Raw genomic sequence first — 25,573 nt, forward strand, 5'->3', positions numbered from 1 at the left:
CTGCCGGTTTTCTCTCATAATCTTTTTTCCCCTTCCTAATTAAGCCCTTTGTCCTCCTCTGCTGAACTCTGAATTTCTCCCAGTCCTCAGGTGAGCCACTTTCTCTGGCTAATTTGTATGCTTCTTCTTTGGAATTGATACTATCCCTAATTTCTCTTGTCAGCCACGGGTGCACTACCTTCCTTGATTTATTCTTTTGCCAAACTGGAATGAACAAATGTTGTAGTTCATCCATGCAACCTTCAAATGCTTGCCATTGCTTATCCACCGTCAACCCTTTAAGTGTCATTTGCCAGTCTATCTTAGCTAATTCACGTCTCATACCTTCAAAGTTACCCCTCTTTAAGTTCAGAACCTTTGTTTCTGAATTAACTATGTCACTCTCCATCTTAATGAAGAATTCCACCATATTATGGTCACTCTTACCCAAGGGGCCTCCCACAACAAGATTGCTAATTAACCCTTCCTCATTGCTCAAAACCCAGTCCAGAATAGCCTGCTCTCTAGTTGGTTCCTCGACATGTTGGTTCAAAAAACCATCCCGCATACATTCCAAGAAATCCTCTTCCTCAGCACCTTTACCAATTTGGTTCACCCAATCTACATGTAGATTGAAGTCACCCATTATAACTGCTGTTCCTTTATTGCACACATTTCTAATTTCCTGTTTAATACCATCTCCAACCTCACTACTACTGTTAGGTGGCCTGTACACAACTCCCACCAGCGTCTTCTGCCCCTTAGTGTTACGCAGCTCTACCCATATCGATTTCACATCTTCCCGGCTTATGTCCTTCCTTTCTATTGCGTTAATCTCTTCTTTAACCAGCAACGCCACCCCACCTCCCCTTCCTTCATGTCTATCCCTCCTGAATATTGAATATCCCTGAACGTTGAGCTCCCATCCTTGGTCACCCTGGAGCCATGTCTCTGTGATCCCAACTATATCATAATCATTAATAACAATCTGCAGATGTTCCCACAACCAATGATCTCACTGTAAGAACTCTTTATCTTGTTATTTCATGCTCTCGTTATTCATTGCTATTCATTTATATTTGCATTTTCACAGTCTGCTGTCTTCTATGTGCTACCTGATCTTTCATTGACCCTGTTGTTGTTACTATTCTATAGATTTGCTGAGTATTCTCACAGAAAAATGAATCTCAAGGTTGTATGTGGTGACATACATGTATTTATAAAAAACTTACTTTGACTTTGTATACATTCCTTGATATTAAATGAACCACTGATGAATGAATATCCCTACCGAGTACATTGCCTTCTCCTCCTCCAGGGCTTTGGCATGTTTGATTGCTTCCACTTCTTCTTTGTCTTTCCGAAGCATCCTTCCAATAGAAATAAAGACCAGTTATACCACCCATCAACAGACCCTCAACCCTACCCTCTACACAATGGAGATCACCAGTGGTCCCTTGTTCCTTGTACTGGATATCCAACAGGGTGGCTAAGGAATTTGAGAGTGGAACACCTATCCATCCCCTCAAATGCCCAATTTGGGAGTCAATTAATTGTAAAGGTTAGGTAATAAAATGTCTCTCTTCAAAGGCTTTGACTATGGTAGGGCAAGTGGTTCCCATGACCAAAGGACTCACTTTCAAGTACTCTTCATCTCATGTTCTCAATATTTATTGCTTAGTTAATTATTAATATTATTTCTTTCTTTTTCTACTTGTACGGTTTGTCATCTTTGGCACTCTGGTCAAACACCCAAGTTGGCGGTCTCCTGTTGATTCTGTTATGGTTATTATTATATAGATTTATTGAGTATGCCCACAAGAAAATGAACCTGTGTTGAAATAACTTTGACAGTAAGTTTACTTTAAACTTAGAAGCTACCTTCTTCCACCCAATGAGCTCTCTTCCTCCACAATTAGCCAAGTGACTCTACCGAAAAGTATGATGGGGACTGCAGAATGCTCTACATATATGTAAGCTCTTTCTTGCCCAAGTCCAAAGGGACAGTGTATCCTTCATAGGTTCCACCATCATCTGTCACTGGAGGACCAACTCAGAACATAAGAATGAACCAGAAACCGTTTCTCCTCTGACTGACTTGGAACCACACAAGATGCTGCGTATCCACCGATCAACAGAAATGTTTTAGTGAATTCTACAAACACATTGCTGGAGGAACTCAGCCGATCAGGCAGCACCTATGGAGGGAAATGGACAGATGACATTTTGGGCCGAGACCTTTCATCTGAATGGAAAGATAAAGGAGAGGTAGCGGGTATAGAGTGGAGGGGAAGGGAATGAGCAAAAACTAGCAGGTGATAGGTAAATCCAGTTGAGGAGGTAATAGGCTGATAGAGGAGGGGAGAGTAGGAATAGTGTCCGAGATTGGGAGTAGATAAGTAGCGGCAACAAAGGGGTGCAGGTGATGGAATCAAACAGGAGAGGAAGATGGAGCATGGAACCAAATGGGGAGTTGGGGAGCGAAGATGGGAACATGTGAGTAATGCGCAGATGGAGGGGAAATGGGTTGGGTCGATCAGGAGAGAGAGAAAAGGGAAAAGCTCGCCTCACCTGACAAAGTCACCTTCAGACATCCCGTAAGTGGTAGCGAGTTTGTTCAGCTCCAAGGTCTGCTCAGTGTTTAACTCATCAACATCCACTTCAACATCTGAAAGGCAAGACATAAACATTCAGAAACCTCCAAGTGTTAATCAATTAAGTTAGCAGCCGACAATTGTTTCATTTCCAGAAAAGCATACAGTAGATCACCGTACATTCTGACATCCACAATTCTTTCCAATCATTTCTATGTAAAAAGAACATTCACATTGTCAAAACACTTCATTGAATATTGAAAGGTCTACATAGAGTAGATGTAGAGAGGATGTTTCCAATAGTAGGGGAGTCCAGGACCAGAAGACACAGCCTCAGAATACAAGGACATCCCTTTAGAGCAGAGATGAGAAGGAATTTCTCCAGCCATAAGGTGGTGAATCAGTGGAATTCAGTGGCACCAGTGGCTGCGGAGGCCAAGTCATTGGGATATTTAAAGCAGAGACTGATAGGTTTTCAATAGTAAGGACATCACAGCATATGGGGAGAAGGCAGGAGACTGGGGTTGAGAGGGATAATATATCAGTCATGATCGGACAGTACAGCAGACTCGATGGGCCGAATGACCCGATTCTGTTCCTATTACTTAAAGTCATAGAGAAGTACAGTACAGAAACAGGCTTTTTGGCCTATCTAGTCCATGCTGAACCATTTAAACTGCCTACTCCCATCGACCTGTACCTGAACCACAGACCTCCATACCCCTCCCATCCATGTAAGTATCTAAACATATTAAACGTTGAAGTCGAGCTGGCATGCACCACTTGCGCTGGCAGCTCATTCCACACTCTCACCGCCCTCTGAGTGAAGAAGTTTTCCCTTAAACTTTTACACCTTTCACCCTTAACCTATAACCTCGCATTGTGGTTCCACCTGACCTTGATGGAAGAAGCCTGCTTGCATTTACCTTATCTATACCCCTCATAATTCTGTATATTTATGGCAGGTCCTTTGAATAAATCAGAACTTGGGCCATCTCTACATGTATCTGTAAGAATCTGAATTTAGAGCTCAGAAGGTGGTCTCATGAGACGAGATTGGTCTAGTCTATTCTATCCGGAGTTTAGAAGAATAAAAGACAACATAATTGAAAAGGGCTAAACTCTATGATATAGGAGCAGAATCAGGCCATTTGGCCAATCGATTCAGCTCTGCCATTTTTTCACGGACGATCCATTTTTTTTCTCTCAGCCCTAATCCCCCGCCCCCCCCCCCACTCGAGGCATCACCTTTTGAAGATGTCCTCATTGGAAGTGACATCCATTGCGAACGACCCTCACTGTTCGAGGTATGCCCTCTTCTCATTACACCCATCAGAGAGGTGGTATGTGAAAAACTGCAGTTCTCCCTCTCAAACATGACCAAAATGGAAAATCTTTCATTTTGTTCAAGTACAAGTGTTTCAGTGGCTGTAAAGCAGTCTGGGATGTGTTTAAAGAGATGTGAATGGTGCTACATAAATGCAACTCTAGCTCTCAAACTGTCTGCTGAGATTCCCCACACAACAAAACTTCAAAACAAACCTACCAATGTAACTTACCCGAAAGCAATAATCTTGGCTCAGCTTATCAACCTCACATGATATTTGATAAAATTAAATGGAACATGCGCTTCACCTTGAAACTCATTGTAGGTTAATTAGCAACTCAGCACTCACGTTTATGGTACAGATGCTCTGTTATTGCAAAGAGTTACTGAAGCTTTCCATCTTAATGATTAACCAGAGTAATGTACACAAAATGCTGGAGGAACTTAGCAGCATCTATGGAGAGGATTAAGAGCCCATGTTTCAGACCCAGACCCAGACCCTTCAATGGGCCTGGAAAGGGGAGGAGTTGGGAGAGGCAGCTTTTTATTTTTGCATACACAACATGTATTTTAGACTCCAGCTCGAAGGAGCAGCTCATCTTTTCATACCACCAGGCTCAAGGACAGATACAATCCCACTGTTATTTTCTTCGCGGCGGTACAGTTGCAGGAGGAGGAGGAGGCCTCACACAGATCCAGGAGCAAGAGGTGTGGAGCTTTCACCGGATTTTTCTTCTCATCAGCGGCACAGCCGCAATTCATTATCAAGGGCCGATAAAAGTAAGGCAGGGACACGCGGCGTGACCATTGTTGGAGTAGACCAGAGTTAGAGTGGGGAGGCTTTGGCTTATTAAACTTCAGTGAGAGCAGGCTTGGACGAGCTAAGTATCGAGTTTCTTCTTTTTCTTCATCTGTTAGTGCATAGTTCGAGCAGTGAGAATGGCTGTGTTGTGTTCTTTGTGTGAGATAGAAACAAAGAAAACCTACAGCACAATTCAGGCCCTTCAACCTACAAAGTTGTGCCGAACATGTCCCTACCTAAGAACTACCGAGGCTTTACCCATAGCCCTCTATTTTTCTAAGCTCCATGTATCCACCCAGGAGTCTCTTAAAAGACCCTATCGTTTCCGCCTCCACCACCGCCGCCAGCAGCCCATTCCACACACTCACCACTCTCTGCGTAAAAAACTTACCTCTGACATCTCCTCTGTACCTACTTCCGAGCACCTTAAAACTATGCCCTCTCATGCTAGCCATTTCAGCTCTGGGGAAAAGCCTCTGACTATCCACACTATCAATGCCTCTCATTATCTTGTACTCCTCTATCAGGTCACCTCTCATCCTCCGTCGCTCCAAGGAGAAAAGGCTGAGTTCACTCAACCTATTCTCATAAGGCATGCTCCCCAAACCAGGCAACATCCTTGTAAATCTCCTCTACACCCTCTCTATGGTTTCCACATCCTTCCTGTAGTGAGGCGACCAGAATTGAGCACAGTACTCCAAGTGGGGTCTCACCAGGGTCCTATATAACTGCAACATTACCTCTCCGCTCCTAAACTCAATCCCCCGATTGATGAAGGCCAATGCACCGTATGCTTTCTGAACCACAAAGTCAACCTGCACAGCAGCCTTGGACTCAGACCCCAAAATCCCTCTGATCCTCCACACTGCCAAGAGTCTTACCATTAATACTATATTCTGATATCATATTTGACCTACCAAAACGAACCATCTCACTATATCTGGGTTGAACTCCATCTGCCACTTCTCAGCCCAGTTTTACATCCTATCAATGCCCCGCTGTAACCTCTGACAGCCCTCCACACTATCCACAACACCCCCAACCTTTGTGTCATCAGCAAACTTACTAACCTATCCCTCCGCTTCCTCATCCAGGTCATTTATAAAAATCACAAAGAGTAAAGATCCCAGAACAGATCCCTGAGGTACACCACTGGTCACCGGCCTCCATGCAGAATATGACCCGTCTACAACAAATCTTTGCCTTCTGTGGGCAAGCCAGTTCTGGATCCACAAAGCAATGTCCCCTTGGATCCCATGCCACCTTACTTTCTCAATAAGCCTTGCATGGGGTACCTTATCAAATGCCTTGCTGAAATTCATATACACTACATCTGCGGCTCTACCTTCATCAATGTGCTTAGTTACATCCTCAAAAAATTCAGTCAGGCTCGTTAAGGCACAACTTGCCTTTGACAAAGCCATGCTGACTATTCTTAATCATATTATGCCTCTCCAAATGTTCATAAATCCTGCCTCTCAGGATCTTCTCCATCAACTTACCAACCACTGAAGTAAGACTCACTGGTTATAATTTCCTGGGCTATCTCTACTCCCTTTCTTGAATAAGGGAACAAAATCCGCAACCCTCCAATCCTCCAGAACCTCTCTTGTCCTCATTGATGATGCAAAGATCATCGCCAGAGGCTCAGCAATCTCCTCCTTCGCCTCCCACAGTATCCTGAGGTACATCCCATCCGGTCCCGGTGACTTATCCAACTTGATGCTTTCCAAAAGCTCCAGCACATCCTCTTTCCTAATATCTACATGCTCAAGCTTTTCAGTCCACTGCAAGTCATCCTTACAATCGCCAAGATCCTTTTCCATAGTGAATACTGAAGCAAAGTATTCGTTAAGTACCTCCGCTATTTCCTCCAGTTCCATACACACTTTTCCACTGTCATATTTGATTAGTCCTATTGTGTCACGTCTTATCCTCTTGCTCTTCACGTACTTGCAAAATGCCTTGGGGTTTTCCTTAATCCTGTCCGCCAAGGCCTTCTCATGGCCCTTTCTGGCTCTCCTAATTTCATTCTTAAACTCCTTCCTGCTAGCCTTATAACCTTCTAGATTCCTATCATTACCCAGTTTTTTGAACCTTTTGTAAGCTCTTCTTTTCTCCTTGACTAGATTTACAACAGCTGTAGAAATTCTGGACAACCTCCAGATCTTCTGGAAAACTACATCTGCACCAGGTGCACTGAGCTGCAGCTCCACAAAGAAAGTGTTAAGGAACTGGAGCTCCAAGTCAATGACCTTCGGATCATTAGGGAAACTGAGGAGTTGATAGATAGAAGTTACTGAGAGGCAATCACCCCTAAGTTGCAATTTAAAGTCTGTCCCGAGCCTTACAGGCTCAGCAGGCCAGTGCTTATGCCGGTTTTCATGGCGTGAAGTGACTGAGAGTACGAGACTCCCCACCCCCCCCGCCAGACTATTGCGAGGTTAATCCCCAGCATTTTGCCGGTACCCATTTTCAGCTGGGTGGATTGGAGCAGTGTGTGGTTAAATGCCTTGCTCAAGAACACAACACGCTGCCTTGGCCGAGACTTGAACCCACGACCTTCAGATAGCTAGTCCAATGCCTTAACCACTTGGCCACACGCCACACCTAAGTTGTAAGGTAAATGGATGACTGTCAGGAGAGAGAAAGGAATCAGCCAGCCAGGGCAGAGTACCCCTGTGGCCATTCCCCTCAATAATAAGTACACCATTTTGGATACTGTTGAGGGGGACGACCTAACAAAGGTGAGGGAAGCTGCAGCGACTAGGTCTCTGGCATTGAGCCCCGCACAGTGGCTCAGAAGGGAAGGGGGAGAAGAAGAATGCAGTAGTTACAGGGGATTTCAGTTAGAGGAATAGACACGAGATTCTGCGGGCGCGGATGATAGTCAACAGATGGTAAGTTGCCTCTCGGGTGTCAAGGTGAGGAACATCTTGGATCGGGTCCACAGCATTCTAAAGGGAGATGGTGAGCAGCCAGAAATTTTGGTACATATGGACACCAATGACTTAAGTAGGAAATATGAGGAGGTCCTGATGAGAGATTTTAGGCAGCTAGGTAGAAAGCTGAAAAACAGAACTGCCAGGGTAGTAATCTCTGGATTGCTGCCTGTGGCATGTGCCAGTAATGGTAAGAACAGGATGATTTGGCAGGTGAACGTGTGGCTGAGGAACTGGTGCAGGGGTCAGAGGTTCAGATTTCTGGATCATTGCGATCCCTTCTGGGAAACATATGATCTATACAGAAGTGACGGGTTACAACTGCCCATGAGTGGGTCTAATATCCTTGCAGGATAGAGCTGTTGGAGAGGGTTTAAACTAATTTGGCAGAGGAATGAAATAGGTCTGTTGATTTACAAGTGGAGGCAGTGTGTAATGAGACTGTCAGGAAGGACAGGAAGATGATGGGGCAAAATTGCAGACAGTGGGATGAATTCCAGTGTAAAAAGGGGACAAAATCAAAAAAGGTGACAGGTACAGGACTGAAGATGTTATATTTGAATGCACGCAGTATATGGAATAAAGTAGATGATTTTGTAGCGCAGCTAGAGTTTAGCAGGTATGACATTGTGGGCATCACTGAATTGTGGCTGAAAGAACATTATAGTTGGGAGCTTAACATCCGATATATTGAAAGGGAGTGGCGTGGTTCTGTTGGCAAAAAATAAAATCAAATCATTACAAAGAAGTGACATAGGATCGGAAGGTGTTGAATCAATGTGGGTTGGGCTAAGGCAACTGCAAGGGTAAAAAGACCTTGATGGGAGTTATATAGAGACCATCTCCAGCCATCTAGACTCTGTCTTGCCACTGGACCCAGATGGGAATTGGGAAGAGAGAGTGAAGCTGACGCTGCGCAACTCTCCCTCACTTAAATCCAAATCACGCGCTAGTCTTGACACCATCATTATGGTGTCCAGGTCCTCATCGATGTCAACGATGGACGAACAACATACAGACTTCCAAACAGTAGCCAGAATGTGGGCTACAAATTACAACTGGAGATAGAAAAGGTACGTCAAAAGGGCAATGTTATAATAGTCACGGGGAATTTCAATATGCAGGTACATTGGGGAAAATCAGGTTGGTGCTGGATCCCAAGAGAGAGAATTTGTAGAATTTGCAGAGCTTGGATACATACATGGAATTATGATGTACTGGCCATTACAGAGACTTGGTTGGCACCAGGGAAGGAATGGATTCTCAATATTCCTGGATTTCTGTGCTTTAAAAGGGATAGAGAGGGGGGAAAAAAGGAGGAGGGGTGGCATTACGGGTCAGGGATACTATTACAGCTACAGAAAGGGTGGGTAATGTAGCAGGATCCTCTTTTGAGTCAGTATGGGTGGAACTCAGGAACAGGACGGGAGCAGTTACACTGTTGGGGGTACTCTATAAAACCCCTGGTAGCAGCAGAGATACCGAGAAGCAAACTGGGAGGCAGATTTTGGAAAGGTGCAAAAATAACAGGGTTGTTATCATGGGTGACTTTAACTTCCCTAATATTGATTGGCACCTGATTAGTTCCAAGGGTTTAGATGGGGCAGAGTTTGTTAAGTGTGTCCAGAACAGATTCCTGTCACAGTATGTGGACAGGCCGACCAGGGAGAATGCCATACTAGATCTAGTACTAGGTAATGAACTGAGTCAGGTCACAGATCTCTCAGTGGGTGAGCATCTGGGGGACAGTGACCACCGTTCCCTGGCCTTTAGCATTATCATGGAAAAGGATAGAATCAGAGAGGGCAGGAAAATTTTTAATTGGGGAAAGGGCAAATTATGAGGCTATAAGGCTAGAACTTGCAGGTGTGAATTGGGATGATGTTTTTGCAGGGAAATATACTATGGACATATGGTCGATGTTTAGAGATCTCTTGCAGGATGTTAGGGATAAAGTTGTCCCGGTGAGGAAGATAACGAATGGTAGGGTGAAGGAACCATGGGTGACAAGTGAGGTAGAAAATCTAGTCAGGTGGAAGAAGAGGTTTAGGAAGCAAGGATCAGATGGGTCTATTGAGGAATATAGGGAAGCAAGAAAGGAGCTTAAGAAGGGGCTGAGAAGAGCAAGAAGGGGGCATGAGAAGGCTTTGGCGAGAAGGGTAAAGGAAAACCCCAAGGCATTCTTCAATTATGTGAAGAACAAAAGGATGACAGGAGTGAAGGTAGGACCGATTAGAGATAAAGGTGGGAAGATGTGCCTGGAGGCTGTGGAAGTGAGCGAGGTCCTCAATGAATACTTCTCTTCAGTATTCACCAATGAGAAGGAACTTGATGATGGTGAGGACAATATGAGTGAGGTTGATGTTCTGGAGCATGTTGATATTAAGGGAGAGGAGGTGTTGGAGTTGTTCAAATACATTAGGGCGGGTAAGTCCCCAGGGCCTGACGGAGTATTCCCCAGGCTGCTCCACGAGGCGAGGGAAGAGATGCTGAGCCCCTGGCTAGGATCTTTATGTCCTCGTTGTCCACGGGAATGGTATCGGAGGATTGGAGGAAGGCAAATGTTGTCCCCTTGTTCAAAAAAGGTAGTAGGGATAGTCTGGGTAATTATAGACCAGTGAGCCTTACGTCTGTGGTGGGAAAGCTGTTGGAAAAGATTCTTAGAGATAGGATCTATGGGCATTTAGAGAATCATGGTCTGATCAGGGACAGTCAGCATGGCTTTGTGAAGCGCACATTGTGTCTAACAGGCCTGATAAGAGTTCTTTGAGGAGGTGACCAGGCATATAGATGAGGGTAGTGCAGTGGATGTGATCTATATGGATTTTAGGAAGGCATTTGACAAGGTTCCACACGGTAGACTTACTCAGAAAGTCAGAAGGCAGGGGATCCGGAGAAGTTTGGCCAGGTAGATTCAAAATTGGCTTGCCTGCAGAAGGCAGAGGGTGGTGGTGGAGGGAGTACATTCAGATTGGAGGATTGTGACTAGTGGTGTCCCACAAGGATCTGTTCTGGGACCTCTACTTTTCGTGATTTTTAGTAACGACCTGGATGTGAGGGTAGAAGGGTGGGTTGGCAAGTTTGCAGACGACACAAAGGTTGGTGGTGTTGTAGGTGGTGTAGAGGATTGTCAAAGATTGCAGTGAGACACTGATAGGATGCAGAAGTGGGCTGAGAAGTGGCAGATGGAGTTCAACCCGGAGAAGTGTGAGGTGGCACACTTTGGAAGGACAAACTCCAAGGTAGAGTACAAAGTAAATGGCAGGATACTTGGTAGTGTGGAGGAGCAGAGGGATCTGGGGGTACATGTCCACAGATCCCTGAAAGTTGCCTCACAGGTAGATAGGGTAGTTAAGAAAGCTTATGGGGTATTAGCTTTCATAAGTCGAAGAATAGAGTTTAAGAGTCGTGATGTAATAATGCAGCTCTGTAAAACTCTGGTTAGGTCACACTTGGAGTACTGTGTCTAGTCCTGGTTGCCTCACTATAGGAAGGATGTGGAAGCATTGGAAAGGGTACAGAGGAGATTTACCAGGATGCTGCCTTGTTTAGAGAGAATGCATTATGATCAGAGATTAAGGGAGCTAGGGCTTTACTCTTTGGAGAGAAGGAGGATGAGAGGAGACATGATAGAGGTGTACAAGATAATAAGAGGAATAGATAGAGTGGATAGCCAGTGCCTCTTCCCCTGGGCACCACTGCTCAATACAAGAGGACAAGGCTTTAAGGTAAGGGGTGGGAAGTTCAAGGGGGATATTAGAGGAAGGTTTTTTACTCAGAGAGTGGTTGGTGTGTGGAATGCACTGCCTGAGTCAGTGGTGGAGGCAGATACACTAGTGAAGTTTAAGAGACTACTAGACAGGTATACGGAGGCATTTAAGGGGGGGGGGGTTACATGGGAGGCAGGGTTTGAGGGTCAGCACAACATTGTGGGCCGAAGGGCCTGTACTGTGCTGTACTATTCTATGTTCTAGAATGTCTACGAGATGGCTTTTTAGAGCAGCTTGTGGCTGAGCCCACTGGAGGATCAGCTATTCTGGACTGGGTGTTGTGTAACGCATTACAGCGTTGTTTAATGCATTAACCCTAACCCTAATGAACCAGATTTGATTAGGGAGCTTATGGTAACGGAACCCTGAGGAGACAGTGATCATAATATGATAGAATTCACCCTGCAGCTTCAGAGGGAGACGTTAAAGTCAGTTTTACAGTGGAGTAAAGGGAAATATGAAGGCAAGAAAGCTGGGAGACCGCTTTGCTGAACATCTACGCTCTGTCTGCCAGAGAAAGCAGGATCTCCCAGTGGCCACACATTTTAATTCCACATCCCATTCCCATTCTGACATGTCCATCCACGGCCTCCTCTACTGTAAAGATGAAGCCACACTCAGGTTGGAGGAACAACACCTTATATTCCGTCTGGATAGCCTCCAACCTGATGGCATGAACATCGACTTCTCTAACTTCCGCTAAGGCCCCACCTCCCCCTCGTATCCCATCTGTTACTCATTTTTATGCACACATTCTTTCTCTCACTCTCCTTTTTCTCCCTCTGTCCCTCTGAATATACCTCTTGCCCATCCTCTGGGTCCCCCCACCCCACTTGTCTTTCTTCCCGGACCACCTGTCCCATGATCCTCTCATATCCCTTTTGCCTATCACCTGTCCAGCTCTTGGCTCCATCCCTCCCCCTCCTGTCTTCTCCTATCATTTTGGATCTCCCCCTCTCCCTCCCACTTTCAAATCCCTTACTCACTCTTCCTTCAGTTAGTCCTGACGAAGGGTCTCGGCCCGAAACGTCGACTGCACCTCTTCCTAGAGATGCTGCCTGGCCTGCTGCGTTCACCAGCAACTTTGATGTGTGTTGCAAGAGAGAGGAGTTGGCCAGAATTGATTGGAAAAGAACAGCGACAGGGATGACGGCACAGCAGCAACAGTTGGAATTTCTGGGAGCAATTCGGAAGGCGCAGGATAGATATATCCCACAGTAGTAGTATTCTAAAGGCAGGATGACACAGCCATGGTTGACAAGGGAAGTCAAAGGCAACATAAAAAAAAAGAGAAGACATATAATAGAGCAAAAATTAGTGAGAAGTCCACTGACAGAGGGCAACCAAAAAAGTCATAAGGAGGGAAATGATGAAATATAAAGGTATGTTAGCCAATAATATCAAAGAGGATACTAAAAGTTTTTCAGATATATACAGAGTAAAAGAGAGGAGAGAGTAGATATTGGACTGAAGGAAAATTACACTGGAGATGTAATGGGAGACAAGGAAATGAAGAATGAAATTAATAAGTATTTTGCATCAGTCTTCTCTATCAGAAAGCCTTTGACAAGGTGCTACACATGAGGCAGCTGAACAAGGTAAGACCCCATGGTATTACCGGAAAGATTCTAGCAGGGATAAAGTCGTGGCTGATTGGCAGGAGGCAAAGAGTGGGAATAAAGAGCCGCCGGGAACTAACGGTGTTCCACAGGGGTCTGTGTCAGGACCCCTACTTTTTACATTATACCTCAATAATTTGGATGATGGAATTGATGGCTTTGTGGCCATTTGTGCAGAAATACAAAGATAAGTGGAGAGGCAGGTAGATTGAGGAAGCAGGCAGCCTGCAGAAGGACTTAGACAGATTAGGAGAATGGGCAAAGAAATGCCAGATGGAATACAGTGTCGGGAAGTGTATGGTCATGCACTTTGGTAGAAGGAATAAAAGCACAGACTATTATCTAAACAGGGACAAAATTCAAAAATCCTAGGTGCAAAGGGACTTACGAGTCCTCATGCAGAATTCCCTAAAGATTAATTTACAGGGTGAGTTGGTGGTGAGGAGGCAGATGCAATGTTAGTATTCATTTTGAGCAGACTAGAATATAAAAGCAAGGATGTAATGCTGAGGTTTTTCAAAGTTCTGGTGAGTATTGTGAGCATTTTCAGGCCCATATTTAAGAAAGGATGCGCCGACATTGGAGAGGGTTCAGGAGAATGAATTCAAGAACGTAAGACTTATTGTATGAGTGACTGAAGGCTCTGGCCCTTTACTTGTTGTATTCTGAAGAATGAGTGGAGAACCTCATTGAAACCTATCGAATATTGAAAGGCCTGGATAGAGTGGATGCAAAGAGGATGTATCCTATGGTGGAAGAGTCTAGGACCAGAGGGCAAAGCCTCAGAATAGAGAGACATCCATTTAGTAAGGAGATGAGGAATTTCTTTCGCTAGACAGTGGTGAATCTGTGCTTCCGCTGTGAGGCCAGGTCATTGGGTGTACTTAAGGCAGAGTTTGATAGGTTCTCGATTGGTCAGAGAGTGAAAGGTTATGGGGAGAAAGCAAGAGAATGGGTTGAGGGGGGAAATGGATTAGCCTTGATGAAATTGCAGAGCTGACTCGATGGGCTGAATGGCCCAACTCTGTTCCAATGTCTTATGGTCTTATCAGACTCTTACACAATAAGACAGTCCAGAACACCTCCAATGCAAATAGCTAGTTGCATTGTAATACCCCCCATTTAGACTGTCTACACTTTTCACTGCCTCAGTAAAGCAACCAGCATAATTAAATACCACACCCACTCCAGACATTTTGTCTTCTCCCCTCTCCCATCAGACAGGAGATACAAAAGCCTGAAAGCACATTCCACCAGGCTCAAAGACAGATTCTACCCCACTGTTATCAATCTCTGGAATGAATCTCTTGCAATAGAAGATGGACTCTTGGCCTCACAATCGACCTTGTAATGATCTTGCAGTTTATCGCTTACCTGCACTGCACTTTTTCAGTAGTTTTTACACTTCATTCTGCTTTGTTATTGTTTGACCTTGTTCTACCTCACTGCACTGTGTAATGACTTGATCTGTATGAACAGTATGCAAGACAAGCTTTTCACTGTATCTCCATACATGCGGTGATAATACAGGTGTTCCTCGCTTTTCGAACGTTCGCTCTATGAAACCTCACTGTTACGAAAGACCTACATTAGTTCCCTGTTTTCGCTAACAGAAGGTGCTTTCACTGTTACGAAAAAAGGCAGCATGCGAAAAAAGCAGCTCGCGATAAAAGGCAGTGCACGCTCCGAGCAGCCACTCTCCCGCGGATTCGGAACTGCATTCTAGCCGGTACTGCTTAAACACGTGCCTGTGAGCATCCGTTTACAAGATGAGTTCTAAGGTATTGGAAAAGTCTAAAAGAGCTCATAAGGGTGTTACACTTAGCGTAAAACTAGACATTCAATCATGGTGAACGAAGTAAGGACAAAGTGAGTTTGGCTTGTGGAAGTTGACGAAGATGATGTTGAAGAGGTTTTGGCATCCCATGACCAAGAACTGATAGATGAAGAGCTGATGCAATTGGAAGAGGAAAGGATAACAATCAAAACCGAATGCAGTAGCGAACAGACCGAAAGTGAAGTCATCCAGGAACTGAATGTGAAGCAACTGTGTGAGATTTTCGCTGCAATAAATGCAGGAAAGTACAATTTTAATTTTGAAAGGCTACGTAGGTTTAGGGCATATTTGCAAGATGGTTTGAGTGCTTATGATAGAAAAATGCGCGAGGCTAAGCAGTCAAGCAAGCCTTCCAATCAGCCACAGCAGACGACGAACCTCGACCTTCAACATCGAGGCAGGCAGTCATAGAAGAAGATGACCTGCCGGCCCTGATGGAAACAGACAACACCTCAGTGTCCCACCGCCCCAACCCCTGGGCCGCGGACAGATACCGACTCGCGGAGAATGCAGCGGTAGCCAGAACGCGCCCAGCAAATCTTTAAGGAAAAAAGCTGAAATAAACAACCTAATTAATCAGGTGCTGCCCGGCACGTAACTGTCGGCTCAGATCAGAGGCGATTGCCGATTGCATCGCCTCTGATCTGGGCCGACATTTACATACAGGAGTACATTCAGCCAGAGAATCATTCCACCGAGATGCAACACAGAGCGTCAAAGGAAGTCATTCCTGCCCCTGGCCACCAAACTTTACAACTCTTCCCTTGGAGGGTCAGACACCCTGAGCCAATAGGCTGGTCCTGGACTTACTTCCTGACATAATTTACATATTACTATTTAACTATTTATGGTTTTATTACTATTTAATTATTTATGGTGCAACTGTAACGAAAACCAATTTCCCCCGGGATCAATAAAGTATGACTATGACTATGACTTGTTTATTTCGGCTTTTCTCTTAAAGATGTTTTGGGTGCGTCCTGGCTACCGCTGTACCGCTACATGTTTCGCGGAACAGTATCGTTCCCTGGCCCGGAGGGTGGGGGCCACTGCACCACCCCAACCTCCAACGACTCAGCCTAACACCATCATCAGTGTGCTCGGCGCCGTCTTCCCGATTCCAGTAAGTGATACTACACTGTACATATATTATTTCTACTTTATATAGGCTGTGTATTTTTATACATTATTTGGTATGATTTGACAGCTTCATAGCTTAAAGGTTACTGGAAACAACAGGAATTCTGCAGATGCTGGAAATTCAAGCAGCACACATCAAAGTTGCTGGTGAACGTAGCAGGCCAGGCAGCATCTCTAGGAAGAGGTGCAGTCGACGTTTCAGGCTGAGACCCTTCGTCAGGACTAACTGAAGGAAGAGTGAGTAAGGGATTTGAAAGTGGGAGGGGGAGGGGGAGATCCATAATGATAGGAGAAGACAGGAGGGGGAGGGATAGAGCCAAGAGCTGGACAGGTGATAGGCAAAAGGGGATACGAGAGGATCATGGGACAGGAGGTCCGGGAAGAAAGACAAGGGGGCGGGGGGACCCAGAGGATGGGCAAGGGGTATATTCAGAGGGACAGAGGGAGTAAAAGGAGAGTGAGAGAAAGAATGTGTGTATAAAAATAAGTAACAGATGGGGTACGAGGGGGAGGTGGGGCCTTAGCGGAAGTTAGAGAAGTCGATGTTCATGCCGTCAGGTTGGAGGCTATCCAGACGGAATATAAGGTGTTGTTCCTCCAACCTGAGTGTGGCTTCATCTTTACAGTAGAGGAGGCCGTGGATAGACATGTCAAAATGGGAATGGGATGTGGAATTAAAATGTGTGGCCACTGGGAGATCCTGCTTTCTCTGGCGGACAGAGCGTAGATGTTCAGCAAAGCGGTCTCCCGGTCTGCGTCGGGTCTCGCCAATATATAAAAGGCCACATCGGGAGCACCGGACGCAGTATATCACCCCAGCCAACTCACAGGTGAAGTGTAGCCTCACCTGGAAGGACTGTTTGGGGCCCTGAATGGTGGTAAGGGAGGAAGTGTAAGGGCATGTGTAGCACTTGTTCCGCTTAAACGGATAAGTGCCAGGAGGGAGATCAGTGGGGAGGGATGGGGGGGATGAATGGACAAGGGAGTCGTGTAGGGAGTGATCCTTGCGGAAAGCGGGGGGGGGGGGGGAGGGAAAAATGTGCTTAGTGGTGGGATCCCGTTGGAGGTGGCGGAAGTTACGGAGAATAATATGTTGGACTCAGAGGCTGGTGGGGTGGTAGGTGAGGACCAGGGGAACCCTATTTCTAGTGGGGTGGCAGGAGGATGGAGTGAGAGCAGATGTACGTGAAATGGGGGAGATGCGTTTAAGAGCAGAGTTGATAGTGGAGGAAGGGAAGCCTCTTTCTTTAAAAAAGGAGGACATCTCCCTCGTCCTAGAATGAAAAGTCTCATCCTGAGAGCAGATGCGGCGGAGACAGAGGAATTGCGAGAAGGGGATGGCGTTTTTGCAAGAGACAGGGTGAGAAGAGGAATAGTCTAGATAGCTGTGAGAGTCAGTAGGCTTATAGTAGACATCAGTGGATAAGCTATCTCCAGAGACAGAGACAGAAAGATCTGGAAAGGGGAGGGAGATGTCGGAAATGGACCAGGTAAACTTGAGGGCAGGGTGAAAGTTGGAGGCAAAGTTAATAAAGTCAGCGAGTTTTGCATGCGTGCAGTTGTCGATGTAGTGAAGGAAAAGTGGGGGACAGATACCAGAATAGGCACGGAACATAGATTGTTCCACAAAGCCAACAAAAAGGCAGGCATAGCTAGGACCCATACGGGTGCCCATAGCTACACCTTCAGTTTGGAGGAAGTGGGAGGAGCCAAAGGAGAAATTATTAAGAGTAAGGACTAATTCCGCTAGATGGAGCAGAGTGGTGGTAGAGGGGAACTGATTAGGTCTGGAATCCAAAAAGAAGCGGAGAGCTTCAAGACCTTCCTGATGGGGGATGGAAGTATATAGGGATTGGACATCCATGGTGAAAATAAAGCGCTGGGGGCCAGGGAACTTAAAATCATCGAAAAGTTTAAGAGCGTGAGAAGTGTCACGAACATAGGTAGGAAGGGATTGAACAAGGGGGGATAAAACTGTGTCGAGGTATGCAGAGATGAGTTCGGTGGGGCAGGAGCAAGCTGAGACAATAGGTCGGCCAGGACAGGTAGGTTTGTGGATCTTGGGTAGGAGGTAGAAACGGGAAGTGCGAGGTGTGGGAACTATAAGGTTGGTAGCAGTGGATGGGAGATCCCCTGAGCGGATAAAGTCGGTGATGGTGTGGGAGACAATGGCCTGGTGCTCCTTATTGGGGTCACGATCGAGGGGTAAATAAGAGGAGGTATCCGCGAGTTGTCACTGTGCCTCGGCAAGGTAGAGGTCAGTACGCCAGACTACAACAGCACCCCCCTTATTGACGGGTTTAATAATAAGGTTAGGATTAGTGCGGAGGGAGTGGAGAGCAGAATAATAAGGTTACTGGAGAGAGTGTTTTTGCCGAGAGCGCTTGCATGAGATTTTCGCTACGGAGAACAGTGCAGGCAATGATTGCAGAGAAGTATTTCTGCTTTATATAGGCTGTGTATTTATCATACCATTCCTGCTTTTACTATACGTTACTGTTATTTTAGGTTTTATGTGTTATTTGGCATGATTTGGTGGGTTATTTTTGGGTCTGCGAACGCTCACAAATTTTTCCCATATAAATAAGTGGTAATTGCTTCTTCCCTTTACGACATTCTGGCTTACGAACCGTTTCATAGGAATGCTCTACCTTCGGATGGCGGGGGAAACCTGTAAACCAATAGCAATGATAATTCCAAACCACTTCTACACAAGCCACTGCGACTGAGGTACAAGTGGAAATTAATACCAATATCGATTTCCCAGTCCTCCAAGAAAACCTAACCTGACTTTAGGTCTGGAGGCTTGCATGCCTCAATGACCCAGGCAGCTACGTTGGCTGGAGTCAAGAGTTTATGCTTTGGCTCTTAGTACGGTCACCCGTGCTAAACTGGTAAAAGGGTAGAGACCAGACCAAGAGTGGCCCACCAGTCCTCCAGATTCGAGGGTTTAGATCAGGGCTAACAACCTTGACTGGTCAAACAAAACTGTTAGAACATATAGAAATCTACAGCACATTACAGGCCCTTCAGCCCACAATGTTGTGCCGACCATGTCACCTACTCCAGAAACTGCCTAGAATTTCCCTACTAATAGCCCTCTATTTTTCTAAGCTCCATCTACCTATCTAAGAGTTTCTTAAAAGATCCTATTGTATCTGCCTCCACCACCGTCGCTGGCAGTGCATAACACACACCCGCCTCTGTGTGAAAAACTTACCTTTGACATCCCCCTTGTACCTTCTTCCAAGCATCTTAAAACTATGCCCCCTCACTTCACTCCTGGGAAAAAGCCTCTGGCTATCCACACGATCAATGCCTCTCAATCATCTTATCCACCTCTTCAGGTCACCTCTCATCCTCTATTGCTCCAAGGAGAAAAGGCCAAGTTCACTCAACCTATTCTCAAAAGACATACTCTCCAATCCAGGCAACATCCTTGTAAAATTCCTCTGCATTCCCTCTATAGTATCCACATCCTTCCTGTAGTGAGGTGACCAGAACTGAACACAGTGCTCCAAGTGGGGTCTGACCAAGGTCTTACATAGCTGTACCATTACCTTACGGCTCTTGAACTCAATCCCACGGTTCAGGAAGGCCATCACACCATATATCTTCTTAACCTGCACACCAGGTCTGAGTGTCCTATGGACACAGACCCAAGATCTCGCTAATCCTCCACACTGCCAAGAGTTTTACCATTTATATTCTGTCTTCAAACTTGACCTACCAAAATGAACCACTTCACACTTATCTGGGTTGAAGTCCATCTGCCACTCCTCAGCCCAGTTCTGCATCCTATCGGTGTCCCACTGTAACCTCTGACAACCCTCCAGACTATACATAACACCCCCAACTTTTGTATCATCAGCAAGCTTATTAACCGACCCTTCTACTTCCTCATCCAGTTCATTTATAAAAATCACAAAGAGGAGTCGTCCCAGAACAGATTCCTGCGGAACACCACTGGTCAACCTCCACACAGAGTACAAACCGTCTACAAGTCTTTGTTGGATGTAGATTTTAAAATTCTTTCTAAAATAATGGCAATTAAATTGGAAAATGTGCTGCCCAAAATTGTTTCAGAAGATCAGCCCCCTTCCAAAATCCCTAAACTTACTGCACAGGACCTCTACCTCTCTTCTGTCTGTGTCATCGGTACCACAACCTCTGGCTGCTCACCCTCCCCTTCAAGAATATTCTGCAACTGCTCAGAGACATTCTGGATCCTGGCATCAGGGAGGCAACACACTATCCTGGCATCTCTTTTGCTGCCACAAAATCCTCTATCTGTCTCCTTAATTATCAAGTCCCATATGACTAATGCTCCACCTGACCTTACCCTACCCTTCTGGAACCCAGAGCTGATCACAATGCTATTGATCTGGCTGCTGCTGCCTTGCCCAGAGAGGTCATCCTCCTCATCAGTATCGAAAGGGGTATACCTGTTGCTGAGGGGAAAGGCCACAGGGGAATCCTGCACTGGCTCCTTTCTCCCCTTACCTCTCTCGGTGTTCTCTCTGAATTCTGCACTCAGGGTGTAACCACCAACTCAAAAGTTTTACCTATCAATTGTTCTGCCTGCCAGATCATCCTTAGTTCGTTCAACACTAGCTCCAGCTCCTTAATGCAGCCTTTCAAGAGCTGGAGCTGGCTGCACTTCCTGCAAGTGTAGTCATCAGGGATGCCATCATTCCCACATCCTACAGGAGGAGCATCCCACTGCCATATCTGCCATCCTGTCTGCATTGTACAACGGGCAACCAAGACCAAATAACGAAAGGGAAAACTACCCTTCTAACCTGTTTCTTTCGGCCTCAGCCTCTTCTTGTAGAAGCCTCGAGTCAAAGCCTGACCCTCCTACTCTCACCTCTGGCCTACTCCCACAATGGCCGTCCTGCTTGTCCCTTCTTTACTTTTATTTAATTCACAGTGCTCTGCTCCCGACGCTGACTGGGCCTCCAGAATGTCTGAACAACTGCAAATTTCTCCTTTTCTATGAGCTTCGCCAACCTGCAAGTAACCTCGTCCAAGTGCGCTGCTCCTACCAATGACTGGGCCTCCAGAAACTATTAGAGAAACAGCAATGAAGAATCCTTCTACATGAGTACAACGGTATTCCCGAGACTCCACCCAGGACTTGCGTGACTGACAGTGGTGAAAACCAAGCTGAAGCTACTGACATGATGAAGGAAGCCCTGAACACCGGCAGAGATGAAAGATCTTCATTGCTGCCCTAAACGCCAACAGCATAACAGACTACTCCCTACTACTACTAGTACTACTACTAGTACTACTACTAGTACTACTACTAGTACTACAACAACAACAATTTCCCTGGGCATTTACTTTACAACTTTATTAACTTCCTCAGTCTTAATCCTTCTGAAAGCCAAATGCTGAACCACAGGAAAACCCTCGGGTTAGGAATGCAACCTTTGTTGTTAGGTATTAACCAACCCTGAGAATATTTTCAGCTGCTACCTAACTCATTCCCTTTCAGTTTAAACATTCAACAGCACCCCCTGCTGTTCCAACCAGCGAGTCTCCTCTTGCACAGCTCAACACATAAACTACTGGAAGGACTCTGCAGGTCATGCAGCATCCATGAAGAGGAATAAACAGTCGATGTTTACGGTCTTGGCCCAAAACCTTGACTGTTTACTCCTCTCCATAGATGTTGCCAGACCTGCTGAGTTCCTTCAGCATTTTGTGAGGGTGTTGCTCCAGATTTCCAGCATCTGCAGAATCTCCTGTGTATAATTTACAGCTCACCTATGTCTGGTATCTCTTCATCGGAATCACTCTTCTCATCTGAGTCATCCTCGTAGTCTTCATCTTTCTCCTCTGCCTTCTCATCTGTAGTTACTGAGCAGTCGTCGTAAGTGTAGCCAATCGATGCTTTCTTCTCTGCTAATCTGTTGGGGACAAGGTGGAGAAATGGCTAGCAGGTCATTCAATGGAAAAATTTCCTACGCTGATCAACGTGTCTGCGTAATAACGCAAAAGTAAATCATTATTCGCAGAGGGTGCCGCGGTAGAGTAGCGGTTACAGCACCAGGGATTCAGGTTCAAGTCCTGCGGTCGTCCTATAATGAGTTTGTACTTTCTGCCCATGACCACGTGGGTTTACTCAGCAAAGGTGTACAGTTAGTAGGTTCACATGGGTGTATTTGGATGGCCTGGGCTCGCTGGGCCAAAAGGAGCTGTTCTAGTGCTTCATCAATAAAAAAAAGATAGACCAGGGACAGGCATTCTTCGCAGTGCCCAGGAATTTGGGCATACTCTCTGGCTGCTATTGTAAGGAGTATGGAGGGGAGCTTTACACAGGGCGAAGGCGGGACCTCAGCTGATCTACCACGTGCAGTTTAACATTCTGTGCACTGTGCCCATCTTTAAGGAGGGACAGGATTACAATGCAGACAGTGCAGGGACCGTTGATTAGACTGAATCCTGGGATCCAGGGTTTTTCTTATCTGGATTATTTGATATGTTCATCAAAAAATGGAAAAATGAAGGGTGATCTTATTGAAACACATAAGATTTTGAGCAGAATTGACAGGGGAATACAGACAGGATACTTCCCACAGTGGAAGATTAATTGCAGAAACTATAGAGGTGTCAAGTAAGAGGTACAGATCAAGTGAAAAGCTACAGACTTTTTCCCGGGGTGGAAATGGCTAATATGAGGGGACATATTTTTAAGGTGATTGCAGGAAGGTATAGAGACATGTCAGAGGTTCTTTTTAAAACACAGAGAGTGTTAATATGTGGAACATCCTGCCAGGGGTGATGTTACACGCAGACACATTACGGGCATTTAAAAAAACTCAGTCTAAATGGTAGAAAAATGGAGGGCTACGTAGGAGGGGAGTGTTAGATTGATCTTAGAATAGGTTAAAAATTTGGCACAACATCATGAGCTGAAAGGCCTGTACTATGCTGTGTTGTTCTATGTTCCAGAAATGGTGGCTGCCCTTTTTAGATGGAAATAAGGATGAATTTCTTCTTTCAGAGAACTGTAAATCTCTACGCCAGATATCAGTGAACACAGTCACTGAATATATGCGAGGCAGAGGCTGAAAGCTTACAACAAAATGAACTAAAGATTTATTTGTCACATGTACATCGAAAGATAGTGAAATACATTGTTAGTGTCAAATCAAATCAGCAAAGGATTGTGCTGGGCAACCTATAATTGCTTCCACAGTTCTGGCATGCCCACAACTTACTAACTCCAACCCATGCATCTTAATGTGGGAGGAAACCAGAGCATGCGGAAAAAACCACGTAGCCATGGGGAGAACATACAAACTCCTTACAGATAGCAATGGGAATTGAACCTCGGTCGCTGGGGCTCTAATAGCTTAGTGACAGCTGCTACACTACCGTGAAGTCAAGGAGAATGGGTAGAAAGCAGTTAAGTGACATTGAGGCCAAGATTGGTTTAGGTACTATTTTACTGAGTGGCCAACAGGCTCAAAGGCTGGATGATGTGTTCTACTCTTGGCCCTCAAGTCATTAAAAGTTACATTTCATTGTTACTCACTCTGCATAAAATCAGCTTAAATATCACAGTATCAGCTCATATTTATTATTTATTTATAGAACAACACAGATCAGGCCCCTCCAGCCCAAAGAGCTGTGTGCCTGGAAACTCACCTCTATAACCGCAGCCTAATCATCGGACAGTTTGCGATGACCAATTAAACTACTAACCAGTACATCTCTGGACTGCGGGAGGGAACCGGAGGAAAACCCACACTGTCAAGGGGAGAACCTACAAACTCCTTATAGGCAGCAATGTCAGGAACTGAACCCTGGACATAACCACTAGGCTAATGTACCACCCGGATGAAGAACCTCTGCTCCAGAACCGTCAGCCCAAATGAACAGACGAGTGTGTAGTGAATTCTGTGGATCAGAAGTCTATTACCACTGGCATTTGTTTTGCAGCAGCAGTACAGTGTAATACACAGTATAATTTATATAATTATATACATACGGTATAATACCACAAGCAAGTCTGCAGATGCTGGAAATCAAAAACTACATACATAAAATGCTGAAGAAACTCAGTAGATCAGGCAGCACCTATGGAAAAAGAGTAAATAGTCGACATTTCGGGCCAAGATCTTTCTTCTGGACTGAGAAGGAAGGGGGGAAGACACCAAAATAAAAAGGTGGAGGGAGGGGAAGGAGGCTGGCTGGAAGGTGATAGGTGAAACTGGGTGGATGGGAAAGGTCAGAGGGCGGTGGGTATTTGTTCACCAGAAGGAGAAATTGATACTCATGCCATCAGAGGCTACCCAGGTGGAATACAAGATGTAAATGGATAAGCTGCATACTATAATAAGACAGTATATTATAATGCATTTTATGTAAAGCACCATAATGCTGCCACAAAACAATAAATTTCACAATATAGGTCAGTGATAATAATCTAATCATAAACAAGAGAAAATCTAGATGCTGCAAATCTAAGCAACAGGCACAAAATGCTGGAGGAACTCAGCAGGCCTGGCAGCCCCTATGGAAAAGAGTGCAGTCGACATTTCAGGCCGAGACCCTCCGGTAGGACTGGAGAAAACCGCCAAACACCTGCTCACTGTCCACCAAAAAAAGCGGGATTTCCCAGTGGCCACCCATTCTGATTTCATATCCCATTATGATATGGCTGTCCATGGCTTCCTCCACTGTCTTGATGAGGCCACAGTTACGTTGGAAGAACACCACCTTATATTCCATCCGGGTAGCCTCCAACCTGATGGCATGAACACTGATTCCTCGAACTTCCACCACCACCACTCCTGCACTATTTCCCCTCCCCTTTTCCCTCTCCTACCTTATCTCCTTGCTCACCCATCACCTCCCTCTAGTGATTCTCCCCCCTTTTCTTTCTTGCATGGCCTTCTGTCCTCTTCTATCAGACTCTCCCTTCTCTAGCCCTGTATCTCTTTCACCAATCAATTCCCAACTCTTTACTTCATTCCCCGCTTTTCAGGTTTCAACTGTCACCTTGCGTTTTCTCCCCCTCCCCACCTTTTAAATCTACTCCTCAGCCTTTTTTCTCCAGACCTGCTGAAGGGTCTCAGCCCAAAATGTCGACTGTACTCTTTTTCAGAGATGCTGCCTGGCCTGCTGAGTTCCTCCAGCATTTTGAGTGTGTTGCTCAGTGATAATAAACTTGATTCTGCAAAAAAATACTACTACAAGCTACACTAAGAACTATACGTATACTGTAAGTAGTGCAAAAAGAGAGGAAAATAATGCCATAATGTTCATGGATCCTTCAGAAATCTGAATGCGAAGGGGGAGAAGCCGTTTCGAAAACATTGAATGTAATTGCAGAATTTCTAAGAGATGAAATACGAAAATACATAAATGGAAGATTTCTTAAAATCTGAACTTTCAACAGCTGTCTTTAGTGAATGATTTAAGGTTTGCAGATTTCACTTCAGCTGGAAGACTGAAAGACTTTATAATCCTGGACGATTCAATTCAACATAAGCCATGATGCAGAAGGTATCACTCTCTAGAATTGTGTGACCTTAAGGGGACAG

The 25,573-nt window shown here is 45.4% G+C and overlaps 1 protein-coding gene across 3 annotated transcripts in view; it reads right to left on the reverse strand.

Moving 5' to 3' along the window:
- Positions 1–25,573, reverse strand: part of clasrp (CLK4-associating serine/arginine rich protein) — a 144,693-nt gene that overhangs the window by 91,107 nt on the left and 28,013 nt on the right. For all 3 annotated transcript variants that reach the window (XR_011888098.1, XM_072274541.1, XM_072274542.1), the window contains exons 7-9: positions 21,786–21,928; positions 2,551–2,647; positions 1,271–1,349 (exon numbers count right to left, since the gene is read on the reverse strand). Coding sequence is in view for 2 of the 3 variants with exons in the window: in XM_072274541.1 (XP_072130642.1) it covers positions 1,271–1,349; positions 2,551–2,647; positions 21,786–21,928 (319 nt within the window). In the remaining variant the exon portion in view is untranslated. The remainder of the gene's footprint in view (positions 1–1,270; positions 1,350–2,550; positions 2,648–21,785; positions 21,929–25,573) is intronic.

The sequence above is a fragment of the Mobula birostris genome, chromosome 12 (genome assembly GCF_030028105.1).
Source record: "Mobula birostris isolate sMobBir1 chromosome 12, sMobBir1.hap1, whole genome shotgun sequence".
Lineage (NCBI taxonomy): Eukaryota > Metazoa > Chordata > Chondrichthyes > Myliobatiformes > Myliobatidae > Mobula > Mobula birostris.